Here is a 27,475-nt window from a genome sequence, read left to right as displayed (position 1 = left end):
TCAGTAAAATATGTAAATTTTTTCACTAGAGTTTTGGAGCTGCCTTCAATGGGAGCTGGACAATGTTCCCATTGTGTATAATTAATGACATTCCTAAATGTATTTGCTTTATGCAGGAAATGATTGCCATAGTGTTGGTAGCAAAACAACTCTCCATAATTCGCTGAGTCTAAATACAAATCTTCAGCATCAAAAGCGGCATAATATTTCAAATCATCAGAGCGTATGTTTTGTTTCACAACATCCCCCATAGAAACACGAAGTACATTGAGGACATTAATCACCTCTGTGGGGCCATGAATTTGAAATTTGACAGTATCCCATACAATCCCATCCAACACAGGCCAGGCAGTAATATTAACAAAAGTCTGGTCCCTCTTCATGATGAGTGATGAGGAGTGGGGTGCCAAAGTTCCATCAATTAATCTAATTGCAGATCTTTCGGTCAGATAATCTCCATTCACTGGAAGAAAAAAGGCAACTACAAATCCAATCGACATGAACAAAAAAATAGATATGAGCACCAGCCAAATGTAAGTCCAAGGGGGAATTAAAAAATATCTTTTAAACCAAACAGCAAAAATTGAAATTTTAGATGGGGCATTCAATGTTGTAGAGTTAGTGTCAAATGAAAAACGTGAATGGTCAACTGCACTTGATTGCACACCAGGAAACGACACATCTGTGGTATAGGTATACACACTATCTTCATGGGGACCACCAGCCGGTGGAGTCAATAAAGGATTAGTAACTGTATGCATCTCAATGGCAATGTCAGGCCTGTTGGTATTTGCCGGAGCCAAAACAGAATTTCTCAGCATTGCTGGACAAGAGACCACTGGAGTCCTACTAAGAAGAATCGGCCACTCGTTGTAGTTTGACATTGTCAATGGAGATGTACCTGTTATCCTTGCGACCAGGAAGTGGAGGTAAAATGACTGCTCTTGTACCCTGCACGCCAAGCACTGGAACCGGTGCACGATAAGAGGGGCCGAACTCCTTCTTGTTCTCCACCTTCTCATGGACCAGGTCACCAACTCGAGGTAGCCAGCCAACTACCAGAATCTGAAGTGCAGCATCAGTTGTGGAGGGCAAGTGTTCCTTTGCAAGACTGTCTCGAGTCTCTTGTAGATTCTGTAACACAGCAGAATGATCATCTACGTCAAAGGGTTCGGCAAACACCCCCATGTCTAGACCATCAAGGTCCGGGACAAACATTTTTATGCCAAAGAGCATTTAGTATGGGGTCCGCCCACCCAGAGACCTTCTAGGGAGATTATTAAGTGCACGTTGAACGCTATACAAATGGGCCAACCAGTTCCTGACAGTACCTAAAACGCTAGCTGTCAAGGATTGCTTTAAGTCACCATTCATTCCTTCCACAACACTATTGCCCTCAGGCCGGTATGGAGACGAAAATTTGACTTGGACCCCCAAAGATCTCATGGCATCCTTGTACTCCTTAGAGGCGAACGCTGGACCCTGGTCCGAATGGAGGGTACCACATGCAAAAATTCCCACAAAGACACGCAAATCCCTGATGACAGTTCGAGCATCAGCACTCCTTTGTGGCCAGACCCATAGAAAACGTCTGCACAAATCCACTGCAACTAAGATGTACTTATACGCAGTATCTGAGGAGAAAGGACCGCAGTGATCCAAATAAACACACAAAGTGGTTTATTAAATATGTACAACTGTGTTTGAGGTGGACGCCCAGCAGTCGAAGGTTTAATCTTCTGGCAAATGTCACAAGTAAGGACATAATCACAAGTCTGTTTATACAATCCGCGCCACCAGTAACGTTGTTGTAAGATAGTAACAGTCGCTGAGACGCCTGTATGGGCTGAAGCCATACCTTCGTGAGTGGCTGTTATCAAGGATAGCCTGTAGTCCGCGTTGGGAATCAACCTGTCACCAACGTAGTTAATTCTCACATAGGAAACTTTATCAGGACTTAAATGATAAGAGTATTTAGAAGGGAAACCTCGAGGGTAATTATCACCATTCTCTGTTGCAGCAATGGATGCCAAGATGTCATCATCAATTTTACTTTTGGATCTTGTAACTGCTGCTACCAGATATGTTGCCACTGCTGTTTTTGCTGCTTCATCAGCTAAACTGTTGCCAACAGCATATACCCCTACACGCTGGTGACCAAGAGTATGAATTACATTCACGAGCGGCAGACATTGATTAAGTTCTGCGACTCGAACCCAAAGCATTTTATGTTTGATTCTGCTATCTTTGGAATCACGATATTCATTGTGAGACCAAAAGAATAAATTGTCGTTGAAAGACTGTACACAGTAGTATGAGTCACTCGCAATAAGAGTAGTCGCTCGAGGATAAGCAAACTCCAGTGCAAGCACCAGAGCCCGTAGCTCTGCCAACTGGGCGGTACAATCACCCAATGTCTGCGTATGCACGACATCAGACTTGAATTCTCCATTTACAAAAGTAACAGCCACTATTGCGCAGGCCGCTGAATAAGTATGCTTAGATTCCGTCGCCGGTTGCGACGAACCGTCAGTGTAAATAACACAATGGTAATCCTCAAGCGGGCGCAAAGACAGAGGAGCAGGATGAACAAATTCATACTGTAAATACTCCTTCGTCTGCAACAAGGCATCAAAGATAAAAGTGACATCCGGAGACGTCAAAGAAGTGGCCCATTGTATCCAACGTGGATGCAAAGCTTTAGAATTCAGTACACTGACTTTCATCACTGCCTCAAGCGCAGGATACGGTGTGACAACCAACATGCTTTTCCCTTGCGACAGCGCTCTCTCTTTTAGAATCGCCATCTGCACTGCAGTCAAAACTTTTTCGGCAGTGGAGAAGAGCATTTTGACTGAAGTGTACAAGTGTGACTTGTAAGCAATTGGGACCGTGTCCCCTTCATTAAATGTCAAGTATGTGAAACCCACTGCGCCAGGTACAATTCTGATGATCAGGTTTGTGTGGTTATCACATGTCAATAAGTATTTAGAAGCAAGAACATCAGCCTGCAAAGAGTGCAGTATAGTTGAATGTTCTGGCAGCCAGCTCGATTTGGTAAAAGTAGGTTGTACCAAGGCATATAGCGGCTTGATACGCTGGGCATAATCGGGAATGCAAGTCCGCCCAAAATTAAAAAAACCCAGCAAAGATTGTAGTTTTTTTCAGAGTTGTTGGAGCATACAAACATGCGCATTTCTCCAGGAAGTGAGGCGCTAAACCTCGCCCTTCGTTGTTAAGTTCATTGCCTAAAAACAACACTGTATACTCTGCAATGTGTGATTTTGCAAAGTTTAAATTTGTAACCAAAGTCCGTAAACATGACAATGATGCGGTCAACGTGACACAGATGCGGCCATAATTCGCCGTCTGTGAGATAAATATCATCAACATACGAGTACGCATCAGGGTCAATGCTCTCTAACAGAGAGACTACATGTGCGGCAAAGATTCCTGGACTGTTTTTGTAGCCCATGGCTAATCTTTTAAACTGTTTTTGTTTGCCGCCAGAAGTAAAGGCTGTCCATTGACTACTAATAGAGGACAGGTTATGGCTATAAAAGCCATTGGAGATGTCAAGTGTGGTCTTAAACCTTTTTCTCACGAGACTATCAATGAGGGCAGAACTGTGGGTGTTTTGTACCGCGCACGTTTGACAATGAGAGTTCAAATGCCGATAATCCAAAACTAGGCGGTACGACCCATCAGGTTTGGTTACAGTGAAAAGAGGATTATTCATGGGTGACACACATGTTTAAATTACACCTTGATATTCCAATTGTTCAAGGATTTCTGCGACGTGAGATCTAGCTTCTCGGCGCATGGGATATTGGGGTTGTGGCATAGACCGTAATGGAATCTCATGGCTTGGTGATAATTTATCCCACCCAACCTGAGTACGGTACAACGCCAGAGCAAGCACTTGAACCCACTCTCTGCAAAGTTCTGAGCTTGCTCCTTCGGAACTGTGTGTGCAAAAGATGGGAGGATTACCTCTTTCCCTCTGGGAGCGGCCAAAACGAAAGCTGGGGGCCAGTCTGCCTCTGCTAGCCAAATGATTTTCCCAAAAAATCCCTTTTATGGTACGTTGTATGTCACCTTCAATTAAAAGGACTATTTCATATAGTCTGTCAGGGGGAGCCACTCTAGTATCAGCAGTTTCTACAGTAATAAACATGTCAGTTGCTGTCACCTTCAGATATGAAGCACTATTGTAACCTCCGCTGCTCTGTCTAACAGTGTTAGTGACCATGTCAGGTGCCGAAGCTGTGTTCTCACTATCTGTGGCATACCTCGCTGTTAGTGCAGCAACTTTCTTTTTCTGAAATGGAGGTCGTTGACATGCAAAGTCGTCCTGCTTGCCTTTACCATCCGCCGGGCGGGGCTGCTCACGTCCTTGTGGGGCACCCCGACCTCTGCCACGTTCTCCTCCACCAGATTGTGAGACCGATGTTTCCTGTGAAGAATGAGGAGAATGTTGATCAGGAACCTGAAATCTATCAGGAGACCTAATTCTTGTGCGATCGGGCAATTCGTAAATGCGTTCAGCAGTCGCTTGTATTGGTGATGCGGGACGAGACCCCTGTTTCTGCTGCTGCTTCCCCTGTTTCTTAGTTTTCCAATTTTGTTTAGGAAAAGCTGGACGGTTGTCTTTAGTAGACTTAACCGTCTGAGTTTGTGGTTGCGCTGTTGTTTTAGCAAAAGGCTTAACACCCAAACTATTGCGGCCAATGGTCTTATATGCCTCCGCAATAATTTTCGGTAACTCTCGGGGCTTATCGACTTCGTCGACGAGGCGCAGCGCATTCAACACCTGAAAGTTAACCGCATCCCCTTGACGTTAGCAAGGATGAGATCCCAACTCGACCGCCGCCTCCGGACTGTGCTCATCCTGAACACGCTTAATCACGGAGGGCAATACAGTCATAGACGGTGTGCCGAAGCACTTCGCGTAGACTGCTGCAAATACCTTACCCCAGTTCTCACAATCTGTTACCTCTGGGACTAAGTCTTTCTGCAAACTAATTGTAAGGATCCCGTGTTTTTCCACAGGAGTAGAATTAGGAAATCCTGCTTCCAGCTGGTCAAATTTCTCAGCAAGCCAATAAGGCATATCGTCCTTATTCTGGGGGCGCTTGCCCATTACCGAATTAACCATGACGGGAATAATAGTGATCCCGGACGGTCTAACTGGTTGCGTCGCAACCCCAGGTGCCCCCACCTGGACATTGCGAGAGACGTATTGCACTAAAGCCCTAGGCACCGCAATCAAGGCAGTATGGAGTTGACGCAAGTCATCCAGCGGGGCTGACAAATATCATGGATGTGGTGTGAACCCGGCCAAGACTGGCCAAGTGGCCCCAGGAATGGACAAGGGACCTAACCGAATCGGAGTTATGGTGTGGGGACGGGCACCATTGAATCAAATACGATGCTGCCAAGCGGAAATTGGAATTTCCTGTATCCTATACGGCATGTAATTAGCTGCCATAGGAGTGTATGCGTGAAACGTCTTATTATCCGCATTCACCTCCGGAAAAGTAACCCAAGAGTAAAACAGCTCATAGGGGAACAATGCATCGGCACTCACTACAAAGATAATAGACATTCCATCGTCTGGCACCCCAAACTGCGTCAAATGATGCCGGAGAGGTGCGCGACTATGCGCTGCAATAGCAACTTTAGCCATAAGGACGCAGAGAAGATAAACAATCTATATTAACCCGTAGCACAAAAAGTGTCAGTAATTCAAAAGGTAACCTTTTTAATTGTCAAGCTTGAATAAACCTGTAAGTCAAATATATAGGTAGGTTTAAACCGTCACTCCCGTCAACCGGAAACAAGAGTGAGGGTGTTGTGGACAAATATAAGCACCACTAAGGCGTCTCAATCATAAGACCAAAACCAGGACCTTAGTGAATTGTGGTGTACCAAAAAACTCACCTCAGTACCTAGAACCCCTATCCGACTAGCATCAGTGTCTCATTCGTTCTCCGTATCATATTGAAGCTACCAATGATTAGACCACCCAGAAAAAGCGACTTAGAATACTCTCAGGAATGGTGGGAATCAAGATCACCTTTTCGTTGTTATTCTCATATCAGTCCCCAACGTGAGTAATCAGAGACACAGAAAAGTTTAAAATGTTTATTTTAACTACGAGCTCTAAGATGCAGTACTTTGGCTAACATAAGCAGACACATGATCAGAAATAAAACCATCAGCATTGTTACAATACCATAAAAAACAAAGGGATAAATCATATTACAATGGTAGTGGAAACAGGTCCTATAATACCTTGTGTACTACCCTCCCCTGGCTAGTAAGCTAGTTTCATAGTATAATAGATATAAAACTATTATAATAGTGTGCACACAGTGTTCAGACTAAGATTGCGGTGCACGTCTAGGGATGTGAAAAACAGACCGTTCTCATGTGAAGAAAAGCCAGCAAGCAGTTTTACGTATAACAGCTACCTGTAGTGTCATGTGCAAAAGCAGCAAAGTGGCAAGATGGTGTTAACATCTAAAACGCTTATGCTAACATAGCAATGTGTAAGGTGGTCAGCGTACATGGTGCCATGCATGTTTACTTTTTGTGTTTGCGGCATATGCTGGCAATGAAACAAAACGGTTAAAAAATAACCATTACGTGAGAATAATGTTAGACCTATTGGTTTTGCCGATGCTTGTTATTGGCTACAGATAAATATTTCAGTAATTGATGCAGCTTAAATGGCTTGGTTTTGTGGATATAACAGAATCATATCGGTTTTTTTTTTCACTCAATCTTAAAGTGATAGGCATCGGGTAAGTGGCTGAATATAGGCACAATAATTCACTCTCTGGAATACTTTGCAGCACCGTACAAAAATCCATTTGTGTATTTCACGCACCTTTGCGTTGCTATACTGGGACCCTGTTCTGGGATGACTATTCATAAATAATACCAGTCGTATTAATTATTTCTGCTAGGCCATGGTTGGACACTTTGTGAGATCTTACATTGCTTTGAATAACACTTACATGCGCTGTAATGTGCTGAATTCGATTAGCTCAGGCACTCCATGAAGGCAGCCTTTTAATGCACGCCTGTTCAGACGAAATGCTTTGTTTTGGTGCTTGGCATTAAAGCCCAAGGGGAGTTGTTCCTAGGACACTAATAAAAAGTGGTTTATGCAATGTTAAATCTACCCCAATGTGCATTGAAATTCTGCGACACAATTAAATTCAATGTGCTTCCAAATTTTGAATATATCCCTGGATTTGTATGATGTTTTTAAATAGTTTTTTTTAATTTAAAAGCTAGTCTGCTCACTTCTGCTGGGTACATTTGAAAACAATTCATTTTTTTATTATAAAACAAACAAAAAGAACAGTTTACTGAATTGAGGACAATGTGCACCACAGAAAAACAGTCAATAGTAAAAGCAAGCCGAGCAAAACAATACCTCACAGTCCGACTTTGCCTTTTTGAATGAGGGAAGCTTGAGATGTGTACCATGCCCTGGAAGAAGCTAGAGCCTCTTGATATGAGTGTTCCCTTACTGGGGCACTGCCCAGATACAGCTGTTGCCCTGCAGTGGTGACTTCAGAGCTGGGACTCCTCCAACAAGAGCGTAATACTGCAGCCTCTGCAATGCTGCTAAACAAATGTCTGAATCTAAAGCTGCTGGAACGCACAGCATGAGGAAAATCATGCTTTTGTGCAAGCAGAGTAGGAAGTTCTTGCTATGTAGAGCTGGTTTTCAAAGCATTGTGTTAACATATCTTTAAACATAATCTTGCTGATTCTAGTGCAAGTAGGAGGCGGTCAAAGTGTTTGTGAGTGATGCTTGAGCTCCTACGTGGGGCATAACAACCTAACTCTTTCCAAACAAATAGTTTATGTTAGGAACACCTAACTTACCTTTTGCAGTTTGGAACAAGAAGCAAAATGTCCCTCAAAGAAATATGCATGCGCAGCAACATTAAGACACCACATACAATTTTACCAGCAAAACTAATAAAAAAGGAGAAAATGTAATACGTAAAATATAACAAAATGATAAAATCATATGTAACAATCAGAGGTAGAAAAGGCGTTTCATAGAAAGCAATGGCAAGTAAAAAATCAACTGAACGGCACAAAAACTGATGGACACTTTAATGGCACATTCCAATTAGTTGTATTTTTCCTCTTCTGTGCTGCTACAGTTAGTTAGTCTTAGCCTTTATCCTAAAAGTTATGGGTCAGCTGGAGTTGCTAGGCCAAGTGAACACAAGCAATCCCAGTTAGATTTCTACCTTGTTGGGCCTTATTAATAGCCTACATCTTGAGTCACATGGCACAGTGAGCCCTGGAACCATGCTTAGGCATAACTATCAAAATGATGGAACCTCAATTGGGGTGAAAGCTGTTTTCCGTGTCAGAACTTGGGTTGGTTTCTCATTTTCATAGGGCTGTACCTGGGAGTGGACCCCGAGCTCTGGAAAGGAGGGACTGACTTCTACCATCTTCAACAAAGGCTTCTTCGATAGCTTACAGTGAAGTGACGCATGACGTGCTGTAAAATAGGGATATCAAGTGTTAGGAAAATTGCAGTGAGTGCACTTAGGGAAATCATCCATGCACTAGATACAGAGACATCTTGGTACCAGCTCATCATAGCACTCCTGGGTCTGGATATGGAAGAAACAACAAAAGAAGGGAGAATATGCCTGGTGCACAAAGGGCTAACAAAGTGCTCCATCTTGTGTGAGAGAATAGAAGCCCAGTTAGTAGTGGACAGAACTGGACCATGTGGAAGCCCAGGCTGGAGAGAAACCTTGATTCCAGAAATCTTCATTGAAAGTTTTTCAGCATCTTCAAAAAATGGGACTTGGTTATTTTGTCACCTCCGGTGGACTGGGAAATGGTTAAATATCTCTCCGAGTAAGGCATATTTTGCTTGCTAGAGATTGCCAGTTTAGCCCACTCTGAGCGTTTCACAAGGAATTTTGAGGCTATAGCATTCATCTCCTACAGCTTCTTGACTTGCCCCTTTACTGAAATCTGAGCACTGAAAAAAGACTTAGTCCAAATGTAGTATGAGGCTACAAAATTCATCCAAGTAGTGAACCAACTTTTGGGGCTGCAAAATCAAGCTTTTTTCTACAGTGAGATTTTGAGATACCCTTCTCAACTTCTGCATCTTCTCTAGCCTAAATGGAGGAGCTCGCCTTCCAGAAAAAAGATTAACTCCAACTGTAAAAATGTTGAGGAGTGTGATCTGCAAAATTTACCTGATCATCTCTCCATTGCGATTGCCATGATATTTGGATTAGGTGCTTGTCTAATATTAACATTGCCTTTAGTTGGTGCTTTGCCATTTCATAGGTCTATTTGGTATCTCCAGGTATTTAATTCCTATTTTAACAACTTTTAAGATATTTTGCCTAATAGTTTTTTCAAGACAATAGACCTGGGGCTCTGCATGTCATAGGCAACAACAAGAACATTATATACATGTATTACATACCTTTGTGTACTTAAATACTTGGGGATCTCATCATGAAAGATCAGCACTTGCATATTTAAAAAAAGAGCAGAATTAGGTGTGGTAAACTTACTATTAAACTAGTTCAACACTTTGGGGCATATTAACAAGGGCTTTATCTCTGCTTTTTTGGCTTTAAAACCCAAAGAAGCGGAGATAAAAATATCACCCTATCAACAACAGGGTGCTAACATGCAAAATCGCATGTTAGCACCCTTTTTCACTACGCTTCCTTTGCATCTCTAAAGAGATGCAAGTGGGCGTTCCAGAGCAAAATAATAGGAGAAATGTCACTAAGCGACATTTCTCCTATTATCAAGCTCACGCTAACCCTGTTAGAGACAAAAAAAGCAGTGCTAACCATGGTTAACGCAGCTTTTTTAAGTCTGCTAATTTTCAGACTTAGCCATGTAATCCAATGGGAGTTGGATTACATGGCTAAGTCCACCATGGGCTATCACAAGGATATCCCTATCCTAGTAGTTTTATCACTGCATTACCAGCGATAACCTCCCAAAATGCGGCTATCGCTGGATTTTTTATCGCCTAGGCGGTTAGCGTTGTTAATAATGCGATAACCAAGCGATATTATCCAGCGATAGCGGGGGTTAAAAAAATTAACGCTAAGCGCCCTTAGCGTTAATTTTCCCTGTTCCTTGTTAATATGCCCCTTAGTTGGCCAAGTGTAAGAAACTGGGCTACTGGTTGAGGGGAGTGAAACCCCACTCAAGCAGCAACCACAATCCTTGTCAGGGTGAGGCACAAGCAAACCCAAAATTAACCTGTGATCGACCCTCTGGAAGCTTGGCACAGAGCAGTCTGGCTTACTTTGGAGGCAATGTGTAAAGTATTTATGCAGAGCTTCAAACAGTAATAAAGTGAAAATATCTCACACTAAGTTAGAAAAATGGAGCACAATTTACTATATAAATCAGGGCCAAAATAACAAAAATGCAATCAGTAGGACCAGGATTATGCAAATTAAAAAATGTAGGTGGAAGTAGTGCCAAAAAACCTACTGAGCGACTTGTGACTATCTGGTTGTGTGAGAGCCTGGGAGAAGAACCAAGTTCAGGCACACTGCGATGGAGCAAGGGTCAGATACAGGGACTAGGTTAGTCCTGCTGAAAAGTTGCCTTCTCAGTCTAGCGCAAAAACTCGCAATCATGGTGGGGAGGCTGAGAGGAGCAGACGGTTGTTGATGTAGCACGTAGATCCTGTGGTTGTTGAGAATGGTCTGGCTAGAGTACCACGGTGGCTCTCCTTGCGGTCGATGCAGTGGTGCAATAGGTCAGTGGAGAGGTGTGGCTCACTAGTTAGAGGCGGCAGACCCGTAAGCAGAGAATCGGCCAGGGACCAGGGTTCAATCCCCGACGCGGCAGGGTTGTGGACCAGGGTCAAAACGGACTCGATAATTCTCGCCTCGGTACCTACTCTAACCAGGAACACACTCGGCAACTCTGGGCATTAAGCTTGCCTCATCTCTACAACGGCCCCCCACAGACGCCGGGGATGCCTGGTTTCACCTTGGAGATACCCAGAAAGGGACAATCTCACAGGGATAGCCAGGACGGGTTCCCCAGCGGTCTACAGCGCCGGGACGCCCCGGTGTTGGGTAGCTGTGCGCTTTACAAGTCTACAACATTTACATTTACTGAAATTCATGTTGGCGGGCAGTGTGAGCAACAAGGTTTTGGTGCCAGTGGGTCAGTACGCGAAGACCCCAAATCAATTTGGGTGTTGTTTCCGGTTGTTGGGAGCCTGTTATGTCCCTATGGCTCTCAACGGGAACTCATCAGACTAGATCTTGGAGTCACTCTGGGAGTCTTGGGTTCAAGTGCAGGTAAAATCCCTCAGACTCAGACAGCAGCCCAGCATGGCAGCAGCCCAGCTAGGGACTAGTCTAGCAGGTCAATAGTCCAGTATATTTCAGAAGCACAGTAGTCCTTATTTCTGCCAGAGTCTCAACAGGTCCTGAAGCGAACTGAAGAATTGGCATCTGAGATCCAATATTTATACTAGATGCCTCCTTTGAAGTGGGAAATGCTTCTAGAGATGATTCCCATTTGAAGTGCACAGGTTTAGTCCCTTCCCTGCCCTGGCTCAAGACTAATTACAGGGGGTATGCAGCTCTTTATGAGGAAGCAGAACACAACCTATCGAAGTGTAAGAAGGGCTGTGCCCAGCTCTGCCCTTCCATTCTGCCAGTGATGGCCCATCCAGGCACACCAGAGGTCTCTTTTATGTGTGGCTGTCATAGAGGAATACACAAAGCCCAACTGTCAGTTACACCCAGTCACGTGACCCAGAGAGATGCTGAGGGCACTTAATGGCTAAGGCAGTAAAATGCCAACTTTCTAGAAGTGCTCCCGCAACAAATGATGGACAGAATAAATCAAACATTCACCCAAGTCAAGAGATCTGGGTTAAATCCATCATTCTTTTACACACTACACCATCCCAGTTTGGACCCAGCCATATGCAAATTAGTCTTGACCCTGCTCCGCATGGGAACATTCCAGACCGAACTGCCAAGCTGGGTAATGCCTGGATGGGAAACAAGCATCCTAGGGCCGGTTTCAGGGTATCACCCTTCATCAGCCAGACTAGCTTGAATCCAGTGGCACAGTGAGCAAGGTGTCTGGGCATAACCATCCCACTTGGTTGTGCTTGCTGGTGTTGTTTTAAGGCATTCTAATGGGGTAGGGTAAAAGTTGTGATCTTGTGCATCATATAGCCAAATCTTAAATGTATTATTGTCCAGGTATAGTTGTGTACCAGATTTTGCAAGTATTCTGAACAGTTCTTCAAAGACTTGTAAGCAGTGCATGAAATTTGGGAATTGATTTTTAATGCTATTGATGTAGTCTTATGTTTTTAACCTATAGAACGTTTATTAGTTTGAATTTGTACTTTTATCTTTTCTATTGGTCATTTTCCTTTTGAAGAGCCATTGTCTATTTTTATTACAGTAATCCATCCACTATAGCATCATGACTTTTGTAAATTCATTTCAGTTGTTCACCTAAAAGAGCTGAAGTACATTTTCAGGGATTATAATGTGTTAATATTTTGTTATCGCTGTGATCGGGTGTATGAAGGTTAGCTTTAGGATTGAAACGGGACCCTAGGGACCTTAGCGTTATGTTTGGGTGAGGGGTTGAGACCTAAGGTCGCACAATCACTAGGATTTCATTTGGTGGGTCATTACATCACTCTCCTTCATGCAGTGGTGCATATTTAATGTTACCTGCATATTTAATGTAACCTGCTTGATTTGAGGTTTTGCCACATTTTTTATCCAGCCAGATCTGGAATTGTCAGCTGCATTCAAGTGGAGCTTCAGTTGATGTTTTATGATTATCTCTGCCAATGTGCAAGTATTGATGTCCAAAACTGAAACATTAGCTGAGACCAGTGGAACACCACAGAATATGCTTCTATTTGATGTGGTGGAGAAGCCAATTCATATCTGTTGCTCCAGGCAGAAAATAAAGATCAGTACCCTTGTCTGGCTTTGCCTGAGTCTGCAGTTCATTTTCCAAAGAGATTTACTTTATTGATGGATAAGAATGTTGAAAGAATTCCATGGATGTTATTGTGACCAGTTTGTTCAGTACTTCACCATTTCTGTGCCATAGGCTTGGTTCTTCAATACGGTTTTGTGATGCCACTAGAGGTCATTGTCAATTTAGTTGAGTCCATTGTTAGTAAGCAAGTTCAGAGCAAATAGCATTTCGCATTCCTTCTCCAGCACGTGGTGCAATTGAATCATTTGGCAGGAAATTCAAGGTGCTACATGTCATGCTCTGTTTGTTTTAGCCTATGCCATAGGTAGAGTATTGATGGACTGTAGATATCTTGTGTTCAGCTGGATGCAGGTCTCATTACTTCTGTGTGTGAAAATGGGTCCTCCATCCCGGATGATGACCATATTTTATCATCCAAATTGTGTCCTTCACCCTTGGTTTTGTCATCCAACCTGCCTTGATTACAGCAATAGTAGGGGCCATACTTGCTCTACTTGCTTCCAGGTTACGTTTTCTTCTCATTTGGAAGAAGTCTTTGTTGGGCGGAGTCTGCTGCTGCCATCCATGCCTGTGTGTATATCATTTCTCTTTCACAGGAGTGAAGGTGTTGCTGCAGTCAGATCCTATCTATATTGTTCCAAGTGTTTATTCACTAATTAACTTCGATCAGTAGTTGATTGAATGTGTTTTTCTACTAAATTCTATATTCTCATGATTTTTACATCTGTACGACTGATATTTTCTTCTTGCAGACATACATCCTGAAAACTCAGCACTGTGTGAGAAGTTAAAGTGACATCAGTGGTGGTGCTGAACCACAGTATTGAACGATGAGGTAGGACTAAACTCTTCTCTATACGTTATTTGTTTCCATTATGGGAAGTCTGCATCATACTTTACAGAGTTGATGGTATTATGTGTGACTAACTGAAGTGGACATAATTATTGCCAGAGACGATGACTCGAGGCATAGTATATACTAAGAATCAAGATTCACTGAAATATTGATATAGTTTCCATCAAAGAGTAGATGTAGAATCAAGCTTTATGCCCATATGAAGGGCTTGAGGATCATTTTCGATTGTCTCCTGAAACACCTTATCCAATGGATAGATATGCTAGTAAACGTGGCCAGTACATATTAATTGCAAGGTGCTGTTGGCACTAATGATAGTAGATGATGACCTTCCTTTGTAGTCCACTTTGTGTTTATTGAACCAGATTGCAGCATATAAGGGGGGCCTAGCAGTTTATTTTTTAAAACCATTGTACAGAGCCTTGGGTTTCACCTCTCAGTGGGGGGTTAGATTGCTTCTCCACAGATGAGTAAGTTACAGCTGCAGAATCTTCAACTGGCTTGGATCCATTTTAGCTCTCTTTCATATGATTCAATTGTTTTATTACGCTTTTTTGCATATATCGCATTCAAATTTGCTATTTTCTTAAGCAAAATTGTTTTCAAAAGACATACACAAATAATACATCAGCCAACTTAATTAAAAGTTGCCGAAACATTTATCCAAAGCAATAACTAGGTGGAAGTGTTTTACCAACAATTTCTTTAGTTCTATAACTTTTAGGGATGTACAATATTCACATTTTAAAACATGGGACACCAGTAGAGAAAGCATTATTTTATTATTATTTTGTGTACAGACAGTAAACAATAAAAGAACAGATGCATTGAACCGGTCAGCTCTTAATAGTATTTCCCACCATTCACACAAATCCTGGTCATAAAACCTTCAAATCTCCAATACACATGGAGGCCAACTTTCATTCTAAATATCACATCCCTCATCTTTTAACTGGGAAATAAATGTGCATAGTTTACACAAATGAGGAAAGCTCAAAAGTATCTTGTTAGACGGACAAAAGGTTTTGATAATAAAGAATTATAATCAGTTTTTAGACTTTTGGGCAGAATCGTTTCTCAAAACACTGATTTGAAGCTCTGCAGCTTATAATGTCCAGGTTTCTCCATATACTAAATAAAATTGAAATTCTATTTTCTGGTTAAAAAAAGGCCATGCGTAAGGCCAAGGTCGTTGTCTAAATCATTGCCATATTTGGGAAGGCAAATATCTATTTAAAAAGTTTATTCCCTGATTTTTAGAACTGATGCAGCTGTCAAGAACAACGATTTCACTAATGTAGGATGCCTGGGGGGCAGGAGGGAAGTTACTCTTCCCATCCAAAGCTTTAAATAAAAAGAAGTTCAAAAAAGTCCTCCATTTAACTTGTGAATGGTAAGTGAGTCTAAACAGAAGTAATGATTATGGTTTTCACTTTCCTTTTATAGTTATCCCAAAATAAAGTTCTGTAAAATGTTAGGGCAATTATTCATAATTTTCCATAATATACAACCTTTTATCATTAAGCCACCAAGTAAAGGACAATCTCATTTTCCCACATTTCATATTTAGTTTTTTTCATTGTTTAGTGCCAGCTTGATTTCCTTTAAATATATGTTGTGTTTATTATGTTTCCTTTGCAAAACATTTGGTTTCAGAGTAGCCATCATCAAGTCATCCTCAGCTAAGGCTCCCTATCTATGTCACTCAATTAGGGAGGGAATGAGTGAGCATTGGAGATTACTTTTGGTGAATGGGCTGTAAAAAAAAAAATATAATGAACAAGTGAGCAACCTTGCTTAAACTCGCTCTCAATTGGCATTTTGCTGGTCAATCTACCTTTTATCTTTTACCAAGACGTCCACCCTAATCATTTTTTTCAAAGGTAACACATCTCTAAAGTATCTGGTGAGATATTCTAATTCCACTATTTAGGCAAAAGTAGCTCTCTATTCAATGTATCTCCATTCAACCTACCATGGTTCAAAAAAGCAGTCCATTGTTGATGGGCCTTTCTGAAACCCAGCCTGTTCTACTGATACAAGATGCTTTTCCTCAACCTAATTCCGAAGCCAGTAAAGTAAAAAAAAATGTTTAAACCTTTTCGCCTTCATACCCATTAAAGGAATAAAATTATAGTTAGCCTGATCATCCCTAATGCACTTCTTAAAAATAAATATATAAAAAAAGCTATAATATCCTTCGAAGAAGGTGGGATTTGGCCAATTATGGTCACCTACTGAAAAATGGATAACGTTGTCTGCCCATCATGCCTGATTCTGTCAAAGATGCGCCCTGGAACGCGATCCAAATCAGCATACCTTGATAGGCTCATAAAAGAGAAATATTTTGTATTTATTTTCCACAGACATTAGATCTAAAAGAAACTAGCTCATTTAATTGTTCAAATCTATGAGCCTCTGTAGTTACACATGCAGGGGCATCCATTGTTTATTTCGTACCTAAAGAAACTATTTTAGAAAAACCTTCAGGCATTTTGCCAGTAGCTATTAAATCTAGAATGGTGTCCCATCCTTTGAATTTCGTGGGCTCTTTTTCTCTCTTTAACAATTCTGCCAAATCTATGGTCAACTAAAAATATCGCAAAAACCAAAGGAAATGATGGACGGAGTGTTGAACATTGCAAGCACTCACCCCCAGTCAACTGATCTGGGTTTAATCCATCACCGTTCTTTAGCCGACTCTGCCACCCCAGTTCAGACATGGCCATATGCAAATCAGTCTGACCCTGTGCCTCATGGGAAGAGTCCAGCCCGAACTGCCAAGCCATGTCTTCCCTGGACCGGAAACAAGCTTCCTAGGACCGGTTTCTGGCATTTCAGCCGTCTTCAGCCAGGCTTGCTTGAATCCAGTGGCAAAGTGAGCAAGGGACTCACGTCTGAGCATACCCTGCCAACTTATGGCAAACAAAGCAAAAACCAAAGGAAATGATGGACGGAGTGTTGAACACTGCAAGGCACTCACCCCCAGTCAACTGATCTGGGTTTAATCCATCACCGTTCTTTAGCCCGCTCTGTCACCCCAGATCTGACATGGCCATATGCAAATCAGTCTGACCCTGTGCCTCATGGGAACAGTCCAGCCCAAACTGCCAAGCCATGTCTTCCCTGGACCGGAAACAAGCTTCCTAGGACCGGTTTCTGGCATTTCAGCCGTCTTCAGCCAGGCTTGCTTGAATCCAGTGGCAAAGTGAGCAAGGGACTCACGTCTGAGCATACCCTGCCAACTTATGGCAAACAAAGCAAAAACCAAAGGAAATGATGGACGGAGTGTTGAACACTGCAAGGCACTCACCCCCAGTCAACTGATCTGGGTTTAATCCATCACCGTTCTTTAGCCCACTCTGCCACCCCAGTTCAGACATGGCCATATGCAAATCTGTCTGACCCTGTGCCTCATGGGAACAGTCCAGCCCAAACTGCCAAGCCATGTCTTCCCTGGACCGGAAACAAGCTTCCTAGGACCGGTTTCTGGCATTTCAGCCGTCTTCAGCCAGGCTTGCTTGAATCCAGTGGCAAAGTGAGCAAGGGACTCACGTCTGAGCATACCCTGCCAACTTATGGCGAACAAAGCAAAAACCAAAGGAAATGATGGACGGAGTGTTGAACATTGCAAGCACTCACCCCCAGTCAACTGATCTGGGTTTAATCCTTTGGTTTTTGCTTTGTTTGCCATAAGTTGGCAGGGTATGCTCAGACGTGAGTCCCTTGCTCACTTTGCCACTGGATTCAAGCAAGCCTGGCTGAAGACGGCTGAAATGCCAGAAACCGGTCCTAGGAAGCTTGTTTCCGGTCCAGGGAAGACATGGCTTGGCAGTTTGGGCTGGACTGTTCCCATGAGGCACAGGGTCAGACAGATTTGCATATGGCCATGTCTGAACTGGGGTGGCAGAGTGGGCTAAAGAACGGTGATGGATTAAACCCAGATCAGTTGACTGGGGGTGAGTGCCTTGCAGTGTTCAACACTCCGTCCATCATTTCCTTTGGTTTTTGCTTTGTTTGCCATAAGTTGGCAGGGTATGCTCAGACGTGAGTCCCTTGCTCACTTTGCCACTGGATTCAAGCAAGCCTGGCTGAAGACGGCTGAAATGCCAGAAACCGGTCCTAGGAAGCTTGTTTCCGGTCCAGGGAAGACATGGCTTGGCAGTTTGGGCTGGACTGTTCCCATGAGGCACAGGGTCAGACTGATTTGCATATGGCCATGTCAGATCTGGGGTGACAGAGCGGGCTAAAGAACGGTGATGGATTAAACCCAGATCAGTTGACTGGGGGTGAGTGCCTTGCAGTGTTCAACACTCCGTCCATCATTTCCTTTGGTTTTTGCTTTGTTTGCCATAAGTTGGCAGGGTATGCTCAGACGTGAGTCCCTTGCTCACTTTGCCACTGGATTCAAGCAAGCCTGGCTGAAGACGGCTGAAATGCCAGAAACCGGTCCTAGGAAGCTTGTTTCTGGTCCAGGGAAGACATGGCTTGGCAGTTCGGGCTGGACTCTTCCCATGAGGCACAGGGTCAGACTGATTTGCATATGGCCATGTCTGAACTGGGGTGGCAGAGTCGGCTAAAGAACGGTGATGGATTAAACCCAGATCAGTTGACTGGGGGTGAGTGCTTGCAATGTTCAACACTCCGTCCATCATTTCCTTTGGTTTTTGCTTTGTTCGCCATAAGTTGGCAGGGTATGCTCAGACGTGAGTCCCTTGCTCACTTTGCCACTGGATTCAAGCAAGCCTGGCTGAAGACGGCTGAAATGCCAGAAACCGGTCCTAGGAAGCTTGTTTCCGGTCCAGGGAAGACATGGCTTGGCAGTTCGGGCTTGACTGTTCCCATGAGGCACAGGGTCAGACTGATTTGCATATGGCCATGTCTGAACTGGGGTGGCAGAGTGGGCTAAAGAATGGTGATGGATTAAACCCAGATCAGTTGACTGGGGGTGAGTGCCTTGCAGTGTTCAACACTCCGTCCATCATTTCCTTTGGTTTTTGCAACTAAAAATATCAGCATGTTCTCCTCATACGGTGATGTGGGTGCATGGCCCCCAGTTCCTTTTTCAGATCATCACTAGAGAAACTCTTAACTGTAGACACTGGTGGCACAGTGAGGCCTACAATAAGGAAAATACCTCTACTGATAAAGTATAGGGAGTTGATGATGGTTATCTCAAATGTTCCAAATATATGTCAAGCCTACGCAAATTGTACTATACTGTTGAGCTCAGTTGTAACCTGTTGGGAATTTTTTGCGACACAAAACAGGTTTGAGATATAGGTGCCATTAACTAATGTAAAAAATTCACAAATCTATGGAAAGTGCTATATTCTAAAGAACAATAGTTTTCTTTTGTTTTGAGACAAGCTTATTAGGAATGTGACTAGTGTATTTCATATAATAATTGCAGACTATAATGACTGGCACTTGATGTCTCAGGAAATACATTGTTTTTGACTAATATGTGGTAACTTGTAATGATAGACCCATTAGCATTACGATAACATTAGTAGTACCATAGCTCTTGGGAGGTTCTAAGGAAATACATTGTGTGTTATAGGGTTTAATTGTGGAGTGTAATGCATTAAATGACAATATCATAAAATGACGATTGATATAATTCCTTCCAAGGGAATAACAAACTGATTTTCAACCATCATCGACTGATGAGATATGTCAGACTTTGGTGGGGGATCTCTTAAGCCAGTCTGGAAATTGTCATGACAATGGAATGAGGCATGGGTAACTGGCTGTTTCTTGCATTCCCATCAGGATAGAGAAAAAAATAACACTAGGAGCCAGTAGTTTGTGCACAGATTGCAGGGAGGAGCATGCCATGTAGAATTAGCTGCTAAGGAAGTCTATCATGGCTGGAAGATTTTGGCTGATGTTAATGTTTCATCCTTGGAATAGGAGAGGAGAATAGTTATTCTGACATTTCAACAGCAGCAGAGGTGATGTGTCAGTTCTGCTCAGGACTGAGCTTGGCAGCAGAGGAGATATGTCCTGCTCCAATTTAGAAATTATCAGTTATTAATTGTAATAACGTAACTCGAATGTTAGCCTATGGACAACATAGGCTAACATTGGAGAATGTAAAACCAAAAGTTAATGTCCCACTTTTAAAATACACTGCACACTGCCCTCTGGGCTGCCCAGGCCCTACCCTAGGGCCTGGGCATTAAAAAGGAAGGTTTGGGCCTAGCAAAAGATATATTTTGTCAGGTTGACATGGCAGTTTAAAAACTGTAGTGGCAGACCTGAGACAGGTTTTTTTAAAAAGTATAAAATAAATGTCATTGATTTTCATATATTAATGACGACAGAACAATCTATAAATTGTCATTGTCACAGCTGGTAAACGAAAAGGAATGCACAAGGAAAATCATACAAGGATCACAATATAATGTGAGGAGGAAACATGCAGTATTACATGCATTAATGTTGAACCTTCCACATGTTTTGTATAAATGAAACATAAGATCAATATTTAAAAAGAGACGAAATACGAAATATGAATTATTGACAAAGAAGTAGAAAGGCAAAAGAGCAGATTATCTTGTTCAAACCATATATGATGTTCGCAGTGGTATGGGTAAAAAATAAGGGTTTCAATATTGGGTTTAGTTGCAATTTCCAGGGTGAGACATGTTTAAAGTGCTATTTAAGTGGTTGACACAATCCCTACTGCAGGTCCACTCGTAGCATTTAATTCACAGGCCCTGGGCACAGTTAGTGCCACTTTATTAGGGACTTACAAGTAAATTTAATATGCTAGGAAGAGCACAAGCACTTTAGCACTGGTTAGCAGTGATATCGTTTTCGAAGTCCTAAAGCCAACAAAAAAATCTCTGCAAACAGGATGGTTGAATGTAAAATGTTAGGTGGAAAAGCATGCCAAGGATGCCAGGTCCAACAGCTGGGGTCTCATTAGCATGTTATTTATTGCCTTTTGTATTGCGCTGATCCAACCATTTGATTGACCTTGAACCAGTATGATGGTATGGAGGTAGTAGTGCCCTGTGTGGATGAAATATAGAGGAGATTAAGGATGTGGTAACAAGTTATTTTGTTTATTGGTGGGCTAGTGTTAGTGGCATTCTATGGTTGGTGGTGATGCTTATTATGGTGTGTGAGAAATGGCTTGAATGAGTGACAAATAGAGATTATGCTGATGTATAGTTAAGTAGTGGAAATGTTGTAAGATTAAATAAATATTTATTTATTTTGATCAACACAGAGAATTGTGCCTGCAGGCAACCAAATGGATTGACTGTGTATTACACGTTGAGTTTTTAGAAGAATAGCAAGTTATTTACAATAAGGAACATGAACATATTTTGGTGGTTTTATTTAATTATAATACTGTAAACTTTGACAAATTATAAATAACTGTATGTTTTGTTCCAGGCTTCCTAAAAAAGTTTTAACCAAACTGTATTATAATTCCAAGGCTCCCACACTCCGACCTTTAAAAACCCTAGGGTCCTTAACGCACCAATTCCTTTACATGAAGAATACCTACAGCTTTGAATCAACCCTTGACAATGTTTACCCTGTAATAATTAGGAAGCTTTATTTGCAATGGAGGCACGGGTCCTTGCCAATTCGTGCACTTACTAGTCTTTGGTCTGCGTCGACACCCAGTATTTGCCCGGCATGCAGAGCAAGCGATGAAACTGAGCTGCATCTTATATTTTTCTGTCCGGGCTACACTGAGGCGCGCAGAAAATGGATCATTCCCGCCTGCAGGAATCTGGGTTTTACCAGGTGCCAAGAAGCCTTTAGAATTCTCAAGAGTGAAACGGCTGTTCACATTGTGTTTGCTGTGGCCAAATTTCTGGGGGCTTTATGGCACAAGCGGAAACGGTACTTAAAAATGTCATCATGATTTATCTTGCACTGTGTTAACTTGCACATGATTTTATGTAACCAGCAGGTATCTAGCCGTGCGGCTGCACCATTTTTATTATCTATTGTATGGCTTTTAAATGTTTTTATATTCATTTTATGTACTTTTATGGAGATTCTCCGGAATAAAGTTTTCTTGACTTGACTTGTATGTTTTGTCTTCTCATTTTGTTTATATTTTTCTTCTTTTTAGTTTATCATTATATATAATTTGTGCACTTCTTGTTCTTACTTAAAAATATTGCCACTTGCCCTCCAACTTGTTTACTGTGGTTTCTCCTCACTGTAAATCTCATTGTTATCCACATATGGAAATGACTGTGATTTTTCTTACTGCTCATTTAAAATTGGGTTGTCTAAATTTGTTGTTGATTATTTCTTATTTTATAATGTAAAGCCTTGAAAAAGCCCAAGGCCTGTGCGTCAATGAGGGGGCGTAAGATGTGTTGACTAATTCATTTGCAACACTGATTAACTAAGAATTAGCTAGTTCATTTGCAACACGTATCTACTAAGAATTTATTGATTCTTAATAAATTTCATGCCAAATAACAACGAATGATGAGACTATACATACATAGAATTTTTATATCTTTTGATTCTTTTTGAAACTGTCTGCCTGAATCCACTATTTCAATGTTGTTGTATGTGGGATTAGGCGTTTGGCCCACCATAGGTTAAGAAAGAGCTCAAAAAAACAATAAACGGAGACATAGCCCCTTCCCAGTAAATGTATTTACCACAAGGTCTTCTACACTCTCTCCCAACAGCGTCCAATACAAATGAATAATCAGTATCTCTATCCTCAGGATCAAGGATTACTAACTCTATGGAAAACTGCAAAGACCGGAAGGCTAACCGCAATAATAGAATTGATGAGCTTCTTTGCTCCACTAGTAAACAACTTAGCTCAAGCAAATCTAATCGCACCTCAGCACGAAATAAGGCTCTGAAAAAATAAATAGCCAAATGGTAGGAAGCAGCATCCCTAAAAAATTCCTAGAAGTCAACCGCATACCTCGTCATTTTAGAATCCAAATCTTCCCACCAGTTGAAACTACTAATCCAGACAAAATGAAAAAAATGGGAGGTCAATTTCAAGGAAACATCGAACAATATGATTAGACAACTCATTGACATTGCTGAAGAGAGATATGAAAATTACAATACAGAAGTAGACTCATTAACAAAAAGAATTGAGGAAGCCAAGTGAGGGGAAATCACAATCAAAAATTAAGAAATTCTTAATCAAATCATAGATAATTATAAAAAAGACATTACAAAATGGAAAAACAGAAACTTTTGTAGAGATCAATAAGATTATCAACAGGGGAGAGTATACACATTTACCAAATGATACAGCAACATTTCAACTGTGACCTCAAAAGAGCTGACCAAACTCTGCTCTCAACAAAACCCAGTTCGGACGTGGACTCACCAGCAAGTGATATCTAAGCCTCCTCTCCTATGTTTTGAGATTACGTATGAGAAATACAAATACCAAGGATACCAAATAGCACACACGCAAAAGGAAACCAACCAACACACTCCGGAGTAACAAAAAGGGCCAGGAGGAGAAAGGAACTAAAAAACACCTCCACCATCTCACAATACATTTATCTGACACTACACTGACTAATCACCAAAGTACTGGATTTGGGATTATCATTTTGCCCAACTGCCTTTTGGACCCACAATCAAGACTGACCTCTTCAAATTCACACATAAACTCAAACATACTTCCTTTTTTATTGAGAAACTGCCGCAAACAATGAAGGTACCACTACTATTCAAGATCAGAAGATATACATCTAATCACCTCATTTTTCAAAGATCCTGCTTTAATACCTGCAGAATTAGCACAAGCAATGGGGATTGACACAACCCTAACTATGACCAATACCATTCAAAAGAAATCAGCCTTCACTCATCAGCTGGCACCTGGCAACAACATAGATTTCACACTATCGTTACTTATGACCTGAACATAGTCTGATTTGATTTGATTTGAAAAAAGTTTTATATAGCACTGGCTAGACCCGAAGTTATCAGAGTGCTTTACATGAGGATCAGTGAGTTACAGGTTACAAAAATAACATCAGTTACAGTTTCAAAAATTACATCAGTTACAGTTATAAGAAATTACATCAATTACCGTTACAAGTATAGGCATAGGAGAAGAACATGAGATTGCACAATAACAAAAGGTTATTAGTGCGTGGTATATCCAAGACAACAGGTTTTATGAGGAATGGAAGGAAAAGGGGGAAAAGTAAAAAGGGGAATGAATGCTGATAGAGTCAGGTAGAGCAGAAGGGGTAAAGTATTTCAGGGGAGACTAAGCAGTCAGAGCAAAAAAGAAACAGACAGACAAGACCGTGAAGAACCGTTAAAATCAATGTCTGATGTCCGGCTGGGTAGGTGACGGCTGAGGGGTGAACCAAAGCCAGACTCCTCTAGCTAAATAAGACAGCTCCACTGGGCAACGGCCAATGATTCTCGGACTCCACAGAACGCTTGCGCTGGCTAGACCCGGGGGTAAAAGAGCGCTTTACATAAGGAAGTTAAAACATCAAAACAGCGGTTACAAAATTACAATTAGATTCTGGAGCAGAAAAACAATTGCATGTTGAAAAATACATCGGTTGAAAAGAGCACAAGAAAAAATGCATCCGTTTATAGAATAAGTTAAAACATGGAAAACAAGATCAATGAGTAAAGCAGGTAAAGGGGGGAAGAAAAGGGCTAAGGATACATGTCAAGCCAGGAAGACCAGGCATGGAGAAGAGTTCATTAAGTTTATGCCAAATATGAGTAAGTAAGTTGGGCAAGACCGGAGAGGGTCCAGGAATCAGTAACGGCAAAGGCCAGACTTCAAATTGGGTCGGGTAAAGGTATGGGTGGAAAGGGGAGCGACTCCAAGTCCAACAAGAAGAAAGAGGTGCAGTTGGCTCCGATGGGGTCGATGAAAGACGCTGTTGGCTCCAGTGGCCAAGGGCATCATGGGTGCCTCACCTTGTTCAACAAGATGCTCGGGATGAAAGGTAAGTCAAGAGGGGTCGGGTTAGGGCAAAGGTAAAATCCGGCTGAATGAGGAGCTAACCAGTGGGGAAAAACAGCCTGGGAGGCTTTCCAATCCGCAAAGTGGAGGATCCAAGACATGGACCCCGAATACCTCACCACAAAATGGCAGGACTGAGGGCAAACCAAAAACAGATCTTAAAGGCCAACAAGAAAGAAAACATACCCCGGGTGCAAGTCATAGAGGGGGGTTTGTCATCAGCACTGGATGGAAGAAGGCTGGAGGTCTTCGAACCCTCACGCGTCATCGAGGTTAGGAGAAAGTCAGCTCAGGGAGCCCGGTAGTGGCCCCGGAAGGAGAAGAAGGCTGTGGGGTCAGGAGGACACATCAACATCAAGAGGGGGAAACAAACTCCGCTGTACGGGCAGCCGGTTCGGCCCTCACAAAAACTGCTCCATCAGGGGAAACATGATCCGAGCGCCCTTGTTGCATCCCTGGAATCATGATGACCAGCGGGCCGTGAGAACATGCAGGAGCAGGCCCTTGCAAGAGTGATCCGGAAGCCGTTACGAGATTGGGAGTGGGTCCCCAACCGGCCAAAACCAAGTCCGTCAACAGCCTGATGGGGGGCAAGTGGATCATCTCACTTAAGCCCACTCAATGACCCAATGCGGAGAGAGATGAGGCGAGAAGCGCTTATCCCTGCAAGGCGTCCTGTAGCACTCCAGGAACTCAGACCTGGAGGCGATGGGTGTGGAAGAGGACGGGAGGCTCGTCGTGCTGGATCGTCTGAGGAGGTGCTGCACGCACCAACCACATGAGGAGCTCCGGCCTGTAGGAGATCGGCGTGGTGGGAGACTGGTGGCCCATCAGGAAGCCAGCCACCGTCCCCAAGGGCAAACCACAGGACTGAATTACCGGTGGCAGGGGAGATGCTGAAAAGTCCTTGGGATAAAGAAGCGCTCGATCCAGGCAGGGAGCAGCGAGGCAGCGGAGGCGAAGGCTTGTTCAGATTCAAGGCAAAAAAAGTCTTGGCAGGTGAGCAAACATTGAGCGAGGAGGTCCGGTATCGTGAGGTCAAGGATGTCGGAAAAAGGGATTTGGATGGTGGGGTTAGCAGGGGATATTAACCGATATGGTTATCCCCAACCCAGGGCTTGGCGGCCATCTTGGGGGGGGTGCCTGTCTGTCAATTACAGCAAAAAAAAGATTTCTACCCAGGAATCTAAGTCTAAAAGAAAGGACTGTTCTCAGATCTCTACAAGACAACAAAGATCCCATTATCAAAGAAGCAGATAAAGGATGGAACATAGACCTCCTAGATACAGAAGTCTGTGAACAAGAAGAACTACAGCAACTTTCAGACATGTACACCTATGAGAAAAATCCTAACAATCCAGTCAAGGAGATACAATTAAATCTGAATTCCAAGTTAGAGGAGTGGTACGCTCATGACCTATTAACATGGGATGAAAAATGCCATCTTCACATTGATCACTCTAAGATGGCACCCTCTACCTATTACCAAAATTTCACAAGAAAGGCTTTCCACAGTTTGGACGCCCTATTCTAGCAGGCATCAATTCAGTCTGTTCCCATACTGGTGTTTTACTTGCCCTTCAGCTGCAGCTATTTACGAAGGATCTTCCCATATACATATGAAATACCAAACAAAATCCTGGGAAAACTACAAGATGTAAAAACAACAGTGGATGGACAGAATGCAGAACAATGTCATACATTCACCCCAGTACAGAGAGCTGGGCCTAAATCCATCGTTTTTTTTTTCACCATGCCATTCCAGTTTGAACCCAGCCGTATGCAAATCAGTCTTGACCCTGTGCCTCATGGGAACAGTCCAGCCCGAACTGCCAAGCCAGGTCCTCCCTGGACTGGAACCAAGCATCCTAGGACCGGTTTCGGGGTTTCACCCCTCTTCAGCCAGGATAGCTTGATTCCAGTGGCATGGAGAGTACAGGACTCACATCTGAGCATTCCTGTCCCACTAGGGGTGACAAATGCAAAAACAACAGTGGATGGACAGAATGCAGAACAATGTCATACATTCACCCCAGTACAGAGATCTCGGCCTAAATCCAATGTTTTTTTGCTCACCATGCCATTCCAGTTTGAACCCAGCCATATGCAAATCAGTCTTGACCCTGTGCCTCATGGGAACAGTCCAGCCCGAACTGCCAAGCCAGGTCCTCCCTGGACTGGAACCAAGCATCCTAGGACCGGTTTCGGGGTTTCACCCCTCTTCAGCCAGGATAGCTTGATTCCAGTGGCATGGAGAGCACGGGACTCACGTCTGAGCATACCCGTCCCACTCGGGGTGACAAATGCAAAAACAACACTGGATGGACAGAATGCAGAACAATGTCATACATTCACCCCAGTACAGAGATCTGGGCCTAAATCCATCGTTTTTTTGCTCACCATGGGGGTGAGTGTTTGATTTGCTCAAACGTTCCGTCCATCATCCCCTTTGGTATTGCTTTGTTCGCCCTAAGTTGGCAGGGTATGCCCAGACGTGGGTCCCTTACTCACTTTGCCACTGGATTCAAGATAGCCTGGCTGATGAGGGTTATGAACCCGAAACCGGTCCCAGGATGCTTGTTTCCGGTCCAGGGAAG

General features: G+C 42.8%; 1 protein-coding gene across 2 annotated transcripts in view; it reads left to right on the top strand.

Annotated features, from left to right (window-relative positions):
• Nucleotides 1-27,475, top strand: part of INSC (INSC spindle orientation adaptor protein) — a 1,274,962-nt gene that overhangs the window by 224,197 nt on the left and 1,023,290 nt on the right. For both annotated transcript variants that reach the window (XM_085648109.1, XM_085648108.1), the window contains exon 3: nucleotides 13,800-13,882. In XM_085648109.1, the coding sequence (XP_085504235.1) occupies nucleotides 13,878-13,882 (5 nt within the window). In that variant the 5' untranslated portion in view covers nucleotides 13,800-13,877. The remainder of the gene's footprint in view (nucleotides 1-13,799; nucleotides 13,883-27,475) is intronic.

Source organism: Triturus cristatus, chromosome 3_2 (genome assembly GCF_964204655.1).
Source record: "Triturus cristatus chromosome 3_2, aTriCri1.1, whole genome shotgun sequence".
Taxonomy (NCBI): Eukaryota; Metazoa; Chordata; class Amphibia; order Caudata; family Salamandridae; genus Triturus; species Triturus cristatus.
Note: the sequence above shows the minus strand (reverse complement) of the source record. Positions and strands in the feature narration are given on the sequence as shown.